The sequence below is a fragment of the Periophthalmus magnuspinnatus genome, chromosome 15 (assembly GCF_009829125.3).
Source record: "Periophthalmus magnuspinnatus isolate fPerMag1 chromosome 15, fPerMag1.2.pri, whole genome shotgun sequence".
Classification (NCBI taxonomy): Eukaryota; Metazoa; Chordata; class Actinopteri; order Gobiiformes; family Gobiidae; genus Periophthalmus; species Periophthalmus magnuspinnatus.
In genome coordinates this window covers 9808351-9818631 of record NC_047140.1, presented here as the reverse complement: position 1 = coordinate 9818631, position 10281 = coordinate 9808351, and the positions used below count along the sequence as shown (strand labels likewise).

Here is a 10281-nt window from a genome sequence, read left to right as displayed (position 1 = left end):
CATGTCTAGAAATGATTGATTGTGGCATTTGCCGACATGAAATGAATCTGATTTTGTCTAATGTAATAATGAGAATCCTAAGTGTCTAAGAAGTACTCTGCAGTGTGGGAGCTACTGTTCAGGTCACTGACTGTGTGAATGCTCATCACCTAGCACCATTTTTACATTCTTAGAAATAAAAAATATATATATTATGATGAGATTTTGTGAAGCGACTAACAAAAAAATGATTGTTGACTGCCACATGCAAAGCCAGTCAAAGCATCACATACAGAGGTGGGTAGAGTAAGACTGTACTGCAAAGTAATATTACTCAAGTAAAAGTACAAAGTCAGTAGTGGTCTAAGTATTTTCTTAAGTAAGAGTAAAAAGGTATCTATGGAAACTAAGAGTAATTGTAACTGTACCTAACATCTGATTTACAGCATAAAATAATGCACATATCTGATATTTAAAGCTACAGTGTCTAACATTTTAGCTAAAAAATTTACCTAAAATAAAAGCATGTTTTTTGTTTTTTTTCATTTTGGTCGTGTTAAGTCCACTGAAAAATATGCTTCCTTACTGTGAGCGGGCTTGCATCTCCACAAACCTGACTCTCATTTGGTTTCCTCCTGCTGGTTTCCATGGAAACTTTGTTCCTTTGGCTACAATAGTCTATGGAATCGCATAAAATGTATCTATGTCCATGGAGAATGTTGCGAAGTGTGATTTTAACTTTCTATTTCTATGGAATCATGCAGATGATGTGCCATCCCCAGAAAGTTACATACTGTACCTTTAAAGGACAGACACAAACAAACTAAATGAACTAAATCATGTCTGAAGGAGCTGCAAGAAACACAGATCATTTCATATTGTTGACATAAAGCTCAAGTCACTTTGAGCTTTACGTTACAGTGGAAAGAGGGATTACAACTTTTACTCAAGTAAGAGTACTATTACTTTGATGTACAATATATTACTCAAGTAAGAGTACTGTTAAACTGTACAGTATTTACTCAAGTAGGAGCACAAGTATGGCGTCTGACCTAGATAAGTATGATTTACTCAAGTCAATGTCCTACCCACCTCTGTTTAGATAAATGCTCGTGACTAGTTTTGTATACTACTAACCATTCCATTACCCTGCCACTAATGAACTGTCATCACTGCCTGAAGAATGTAACGTCCCCCTGCTGGTCAACGTCTGTACATTCATCGACCAAAATGGATGCAGACGGACATATATACTTTGTGATCTGAGGGTATATATAACACATGAGTCGTCATAGAAACTCCAGAGTGGGGTCACACGTAGAATTGTCACTGTCCACTGTGCCGTAGTGAAATTAACCCTTCTACAGCTGTACATATGGACATCTCAGGTTATTCTGTACAGGAGAACCAGTGGACTAACACATGATCATGTCTCTGCCTCTCCCAGGATGTAGGGGGCGCTCTTCAATGAGGTCCATTAAACTACCTCCTGCAAAACCCACATAACTGTCTCCTTCTTTTTTATTCAAGATTGCTACAAGTTAGGACTTGTTTTATTTGTATTAAGATTAACCTGGGGTCCTATATTACTCAAAACTGCCTCTTGCCAGCGTTAAGCCATATGATAATATTGTTAAGTTATTAAAACCATACCACACATGTTAGAGTAATCCTGTGTTATTGACCTGTTTACATCTCCGAAGCTCAAAATGCCTTGTGACGTCATGTTTATTTATTTTATTTATTTATTTATTTAAAAAGGGGACAATGCACATTAATAAACATTACAAAAAAAAGTAATGTAAATGTGCCCGAGTTAGCTGGCTAGAGCTAATTTTCATCGGTTGTCCCCAGGCCAGATGTATCAAGGCAACCTACAATTAAGAAAACATTTCAACATTCAAAGATAAGAATTAAACATAATGTAGTGGTAGTTTTCAAGTTAACGTCTACCTTTTACTTGTAGTTCAGTAGAGTTTGTCAATTTCAGAGCTGAAATCATCCAAATGATTCTAGTGAGCCATATGCAGTTTTAAAACACAGTGGAGCACTTCCTGTGCAGTGTTTTCTGTCTGAGAGAAGAACTCTCCTAAATATGCAGGGTTTGTGTGTTAAAAATGTGTGAATGAAACAAAACACAACTCCATGTCTGTTTGTCATGAGGAATTAACATTATAACATGAAATAGCATAATATGAGCCCTTTAAAGCCCCATGGCGTAACTCTTAGCCCATAAATAGATTAAAATAAAAGCATGTTTTATTGCGCTGAAAAATATATAAAAATGAATAAATCATGAGGGCTTGCAACACCACATACCTGACTCTTATTTGGCCTGGAGGAGTGTGTCCTGCTTGTTTCCATGTAAATATTGCTTCTTTGGCTATAATACTCCACAGTATGGCATAAAACATATTTATTTCCATGGAGAATGTCCCAAAGCATAGTTTTAACTTTTTATATCCACGCCATCAAATTATGAATACATGTTTTCCCTTGATGGGCTCGTTGCATACTCATCTGTCATTGTTTTGTTTTGAATTCAAACATAGTGGCGCCATCTAGTGGACAAATCCACTAATGCAGCCTAAATTGCTGCCACATCTGCAGTCATGGTGAGGTTTTTACCCAACAATACACAGGGTCAAAATTTTAAATGTAGCTTGAGCTAGAATGGATCATATACACTGATTAGACAGATATTATACCCTAAAGTGGGTCCCGTGGTTCAAACTTGGCCCTCCAGGGGGTTTCATTTCACTCTAGAAAGAATCGATTTTGATAAAATTTTGCACTAAGAAGACTGTTACAAGAGAGGAGGATCCAATGAATGGTTAAGTCAATTTAATCCTAAATTTCTATCCAGAAGAAAAAACGACCCACTAATGCATGTTCATTTTGCAAGGACAAATACTCGGGCACCTCTGTCCTGTATGAAAGAATTACAGCCCAGATGGTACAGGGCTCAACTGTGGTCACATTTATGATACGTAATACAGTATGTGGTGATAATGAAATGATAATTCTAATAGTAAGAGTAATAATGTGAAATAAGAAGAAACTAACTTAAATACACTTCAAAGGTTTAATTTATTACAATAGAATCAGACAATGCAGGGATCATTCTTTTAAACACACTGTACATCTGCCAAAACAATAATAAGCAGCTCATTTGTGATATCCATGTTGAAATCGTATTTGTTTCAATTTTATATATGACAGAAAACACACATTTTAAAGAACACATATCAGGCATTCTTGTGGCTTTAATTGTCTTTTAAACATGCTTTTGGTCAGCATGGAATAAGTAATAAGCATTAAGTTAGAAATTAAAACTGTTTGGAAAATATACTTTATAAATTACAGCTCTGTTTCCAGTGAGGCATTTAAGCCTGTGAATGCTATGCTAACAGAGCCATGCTTTAGTTATGAACACAGTTTAACTACAGAATGCATGGTATGTTGTTTTTTTTTTTTTTTTATGAGGGGACAACAGTATAACATGGTTAAAAGCTCAATTTGTCATAATACATGTTCTCTAACCGCTCTACATGTAAGTGCAACACATCTCTCTTCTTTAGTCCTTAGTCTTAGTCCCTGGAAGGTCAATGTAGATTTGTTAGGAGTCCTTAAGCGGCTTAGGCTCTATGGCTCTGACTCTGAGGGGGGTCTGTATGTTAGGGGTCTTTGGGTGACTGGCTCTGGGAGGGGGTCTGTATGTTAGGAGTCCTTAGGCAGCTCTGTCTCTGGCGGGCTCTTCCTGGTTGGGTCCAGGCTGGTTCCCTGGTACACCACTTTGTTGCGGAGGCCCTGCTGGATGAAGCGCTCCTGGGCACGGAACTTGGCGTTGTTTAACCGACAGTAAAACCTGGGGAGGGGGAGGGGTAACCGCAAACTGGTGAACGTGCATTGGATTTTTGGCATAGATCAGTTAGCGTTGTGCAAAGAATTTTAATCAAAATCGAGATTCAGTCATGTCTAATGATCAGTGATCAGTTTGGATCTTCTCAGTGGAGAGATCTACAGCCAGTAGAAAAGCATATGGTTTGGAGCAGATGCAAGGCTTTGGACAAAGAAATTGGCCTAATTTCTGTGATAAATTGCACAGATTAAAAGTCTGTCTTTTCTGTGTTCACAATATCAATATTTATTTTTGTTTTTGAAAAGAAAAAAAAAAAATTAAAATTGAAATTGATCAATACAAGGATGATTTTTTTTTCCTTATCGGGCACTCCTCGATTTGGGTGTGGAGCATGTTGACCTTGTGGGCCTTGAAGTATTTGGTGAGTGACGGTTCAATCCCTGCTACTGCTATCCTCACATAATGTTACATTGAAAACTCCAGTCTCACAGAGTGTGATAAATGCAATTCAGAAGAATGTTTCCAAACACATGCAAGACTTGAAATTGTGATCATCATTGTTGTTGACAGTAAATCAGGTACAGATTTGTTCATTCACACTATTAATGAACACACTACATTTCCCCTGGAAGTGAGCATAGACCTACCAGGATCCCAGTGTGGTGACAAAGAATCCAGCAAAGCCCACATCATAGGACCTCCTGACCCGACCTGCGGACAGACAATATACAGTCAGAGCCAGACTCACCGCATCACACAAGTACACACAGTATCAGTTTTATAGTACACATGGCTCACTGGTCACACTAGTACACAATAGGCCTGTCACAATAAATACTATATTGACTTATTGTTCAATATATGACACAAGTAATGTATTTTGGGGGTAAGTATTTATCGTGGGAACATTTTCCTTGAACTAATGGGACATTTTTGGCTATTTTTTGTACTATGATTTAAACTGTTGAACTGTGTTGAATTATGAACTTCTATGACTCATTAAAGACACAAAATAACTACTATTTAAGAGATGCATTCTGTTATTTACTTATTGCAGTTTGTGTATTTAACAATATAGAGAATTAACTTTACTATGCTTTTTTGTAAATAATTCTGCTTTGTTTTTCCTTCAATATTATCGTTTATCATCTATATTTACTTCAGCAATACTTTGCACTTCAAGATTTGTTATCGTGACGGGCCTAGTACACACACAGAGTGCCAGTATTATAGTACTTACTGGTGGCTAAGAAGTGTAACAGGCCTGCAGCCAGCCCTCCGCCTCCTCCATACAGCAGAGACTCTCGGGCACATGGCACGTTCTGGATGTCCAGGATCCCGAGCAGACGGAAACCCTGAGGAGGAAAAAACTATTATTGTTCACATTTTGCAGTCAATTATTTCACAAATTTTTTTATATCTATCATTTATTTTTCAACAGACATTTTTTTTAAAGACAAATTTTTGCAAACAAGTGGGCATCACAAACTTTTATTTTAACCTAATAATATGAATGAGAGCACCAACCCATGTAATATATATTAAAACAGAAACTATATCAGTCATAAGATAACAATGAATATAGCACGTTTTATGAAAGCAATATACTTTGCAAATGAAATGAAAGGTACAAAATATTGAGGCACATATTGCAAAAAAACCTTCAATTTGACAATTCAGATTACTGTAAATAACATAAGATGTAATGTTAATGAATACGATTATAATGCAAGATTATGTCTGGTAACCGTTAGATCTAGCTGCTAGAGCTGCTAGATGTTTGTGTAATTAAATAATTAAAGCCATGAATGAACAGGGGTGTTAATGGTTTATTAAGACGTCAATATGATGAGACATTATAAATTTACTAATGTTCCGTGATACAAATGACATCTTGAATACTATGACCTCTGGATCCTACATTGAGTGACTTTTAGCTTGTTTAAAGTCCATTTCACCACTATAATTCGCGGGTGTACCTTCTTTTCGGTGTCCTCGTCCTCTCCGGACATGGCACTAGTAAATTTATTCTGTAATAAACGTGTAGATATTTGATTTCGTCTAATTTGCGCACTTATGTCATCAAATTAAGTAACAAAGCTCACACTGCCCCCTGCGCATGCGCTCTGGCCTTGTTTTGTCCCGGAGCGAAAATACGCCGGGCGGAAACATAAACACAATTATAAACGTTCCAGCCCAACGCGCCGCCTCACAGGCCCTTTTTAATTCTTCCGTGTAAATGTGCAATTCCCGTCATTTTATTTGTATTTCAACATTTCAGACTCACTTGACTGGTGTAAATCTACAATATTAATTACAGGTACTAACCCACTCAGTAAGTAATGATTAAAAAATATGATATCCTGTTATATGCATAACAGTATTCTAATGTATTTATTATTTGTTTATTTGCATTAATTCATTCATTTACTCTGAATGTGTAAAAGAGAAGAAAAATTTAAGGGAATAGTCTGATGCAGGTGGTCTTTTTAAATATGGCAACAACAATAATACTTAATATATAAACACATACATGTTCAAAGAGGAGTTAGGAAATATGAACTTATTTAGTCCCCAGTAATTCCTCTATAACTCTTTTTATACATTCATGCATTGTGTTGAGATTTTAGTGGTGTTTATATTTTGGTTTTACCTTTATAATATGTTTCTTCTCCTGGTGACAGAGCGGTGTCAGTGTGCTCTGTGAGGACCTCTCTGAGGATCAAGCTGGATTACTGCAGCAGCACAGCACATCTCTTCTTCTCTTCCACTAGAGTCTGGAGACAAACACTCAAGGATCACATGTTTTAAAGTGCCTATGAGAAGTTAGACTAGTTTTAGTTTACTAAAACACACTTAAGATCATTATAACACCAAATCATGACATCATACTAGGGAATTCCATAGTTGTTACCTAGCAAGGCCAAAACTCCTTAAATGTACACAGAGATAATTATTTTACAATACAAATACAAGAAAACACTTATTCTATTGAAATAATGTTTAAAGTATTCTTTCTATAATTTCCAACATGTTTTAGACTTTTCTTTGCAAATAGCTTCTTTTATCTCACCACATTAAGTCAAAATGAGAGAATCCTCAAAAGCTGCCATATGCTCATATTACTCTATTTTCCTGATCACAAACAGATCTGGAGTTGTGTTTTGTTTCATTCACACATGTTGAACACACAAACCTTGCATATTTAGGCTGAGTTCTTCTCTCAAACAGAAAACGCTCTGTTCCACATTGTGATGTCATGTAATACAAGAAGTGCCCCACTGTGTTTTTAAACTCCATACTCATTTGGATGATTTCAGCTCTGGAATATCCAATCTCTAATTAATTAAAGGTAAACTTGAAAACTACCACTATACTATATATTACAAGGTGGAACAGAACATCTTGAGCATTGGAGATTCAGACAGACTAATAATAATAAAGTGTTACTCAAACATGTGTAAATGAAACAAAACACACCTCCAGGTATGTTTTTGAGGAGATAACAATGTTGTAACTTGGCTCAAAGCTCACAATAGTCACTTTTGTGTGTAATAAGGGACCTCTAAACCTCATTGTACCCAACTGCTCTGTGTGTGCAATGTGTACTCTATTACTGAAACATTCACTTTTCTGATGAAGGGCTCTATTTGGTTCTTTATAGGGATGTGGTTGGTAAAGGGAGAAATAATACATTACTGAATATTACTGAATATTAGTACATAGAATGCTTCATTACATTCGTTTAATGAATTGGAAGGGACCTGACCAACTTTTCCTTGCAATTAGAGTATTTTTACTCATGAAATTAACCTCCTCAGACTAGCACTACTTTTTTGGACCAAAATATTGAGAGTTCAACTCCTGGGTGATGCAGGTGAAATCCGATCTCAGTGTACATTTCTGTGGCAGAGTTTTCCTGTTTGGTTCCGTTCTCCAGGACTCGCTGACCTGCTGTGTCACTGTGTCCTGATGTGGATAAAGAATATTTCCTGTTCGGGCAAGAGACAATGTCACTGTTGCCGTGGAGATGCTCAGAGCTGCTCTTTAAAAACTCCACCATGGCTCCAACAACACCACCGTGCACCACACAGGTACGTACTACTTTCACGCTCTGTTCTGTATGTTTATATTTGTGTAATTTTAATAGCTATAGAAGAATCGGTATTAAGTATTGAGTCCATTCCTTAGTACCAAAATCGAGTTTGAAATTTTAGTATCGTTACAACACTAGTCTGTACTAAACTGGTACAAAAGGTATAAAGTGAGGAAACCCCTTTTGCTTTCCCTAGAATGTTCCCTAGTATGTTTTAAAACGCATATATCACACATTTATTCCATGACAGGTGTGTTTATTTGCGGTGAAGTGTCTTGCTCGGGGACACAACAGCAGTATGCATTTGTATGACTATTTGAACATTCTGGTTGTCTTTACAAACTGAACGATATTAACACAAATTTGGACTATCCCAATGATGATATACAGACAATATATTTGATATCCATCAGAAACGTGTCTTGGTTGAGATTGCACAAGTAAATGAGTTTTGCAAAATTAAACAAAAAAAAAAATCACAATATATTTCTTTTATTGTTATTTAGAAGATAATGAGGTTTTATTTTTTGTAACTGATATTAAGCACTTAAATGTAAACTACTCTGCATGGTGCTGACTTAAAATGATGTTACCATGTCGTAATGGCTAGTGCGGGTGCGGACCAAGGAGTGCAGACTCAAGGCAAGTTGACAGTGTTTATTTACAAAATGGTGCATCTCAGTCTTTAATAGTTCATTTAACACACACGGGGAGCCAGGGAGCGGGAGGCAGACCAGACGGGCGTAGTGCAGAGCGGGGACGAGAAAGCCAGGACCAGAGCGAGGACAGGATTGGGACGAGACCGGGGCAGACCGGGGCAGACCGGGGCAGACCGGGGCAGACCGGGGCAGACCGGGGCAGACCGGGGCAGACCGGGGCAGACCGGGGCAGGCCGGGCCGGCGTGGTCCAGAGAGCGGGAGCCAGGGCAGGAGTCGAGAAGCAAGCCGGAGACCAAGACGGAACAGGAGGCAAGGCAGAGGGGTGACTGTACCGGAGCTGGAGCGCAGAGGCAGGAGCAGGAACGAGCAAGAGCAGGAATGTTGACGCCCGAGACGGTCCTGGAAACAGGGTGAAGACGAGCAGGAATACGCGGACGGTCTGGCCCCGAGTGTCTTCTGCCGAGCGCTCAAATACTCGGCAGCAGGTGGAGGTAATTGCGCTAATGCGCTCCAGGTGCACACGGGAGGAGAAGGGACTCCGCCCAGCTCCAGGCTCAGACAGGTGAGGGAGGGGAAAGCACACAGAGAGACAGATACTACAGGCATCATGACATACCATTTCAAAAATCCAAATGAAATCATGTCTCATTGATTAATTTTAGACTCCCCAAAGTTCTTAAATTCTGGTTTGGTTCTCCCATGGAAATCGTGGCTGCTCTAAGTACTGCAGCTCCCAGGAGCTCGGACCCAGAAAGAATTCTCACATAGAGCACAATGCATTGATGTGAATTCAAACTGCCCGTGTTCTGACAGCTGACACACATGTTGGATTTTTGTATGGATTCTCCTCTATTTTCACAAGATGAACATTTAACAATTTTAAATTGTCAAAGTGCCAAAAAGTTATTTTTGTAAGATTTAGCTCAGCACTGCTCTGAGTCCGGGCTAGTTCCGCTTTAGCAGCTTTCGCACTGATTCTGATGTCACATGGGTGGGAGATGCTCTCCCATATTGAGGGAGTAATGCAGAAGAGAAAATTTTTTTTGGTCCTATGTGCCAATGAACATAGGCCATTGAAAACATAAACTGTATAAAGAAGTGGACTAAGAGAGTGTAATGGCATACAGCGTTTGGCTCCAATCAAAATACACTAATCGAGACTAGCAGTTATAGGGGCCAATTTAGAGCTACGTTCCATAAGAGGGATTCCCACCGTGAGTATAATAGCAAGCAAAGAGCCAGGAGCGAGGCTGTTGAAGGAAAATGTCCTTTCCCGACCACACTGCTGGTTTTGCAGGGAGTGGGCGCCTAGCAACACTGTCAATCAAACCTGTTGCTAATGTTTGCAGGAACAACCTTGGGGAAAGAAGGTGCCTGATTTGTCTTACGTTCATATCTTGAGTTATGGACAAAATAGCTAAATAAAAATGCTAGGATCATGTAGAGTGGGTTAATACAGACATTTCAAGACCGAAATGATGAACCTGACAGCAGCAGTTACAAAGAGAGGAGTAATAGTTTGTCAATACATGGTGAATTGGAGCCACAGTTGATGGAGCCGGAAGTGCACCCATGATCACTTCCTATCTGGAACGCGGTGGCTTGCAGGCTATCTATGTCCATTTACATATACAGTCTATCACCATATAACGCCATCTTGGATTCACATTTCAGATTTTATTAT

General features: G+C 38.6%; 1 protein-coding gene across 1 annotated transcript; it reads right to left on the bottom strand.

Moving 5' to 3' along the window:
- Nucleotides 1–3098: 3098 nt before the first annotated feature.
- On the bottom strand, nt 3099–5946 carry LOC117382582 (cytochrome c oxidase assembly protein COX20, mitochondrial). Its single transcript, XM_055227440.1, has 5 exons — nt 5821–5946; nt 5082–5196; nt 4489–4552; nt 3714–3847; nt 3099–3670 (listed from the first exon to the last, which is right to left on the bottom strand). Exons 1-5 carry the CDS (start codon nt 5851–5853, stop codon nt 3657–3659), a joined length of 360 nt encoding a protein of 119 aa, XP_055083415.1. The 5' UTR covers nt 5854–5946; the 3' UTR covers nt 3099–3656.
- Nucleotides 5947–10281: the final 4335 nt, after the last annotated feature.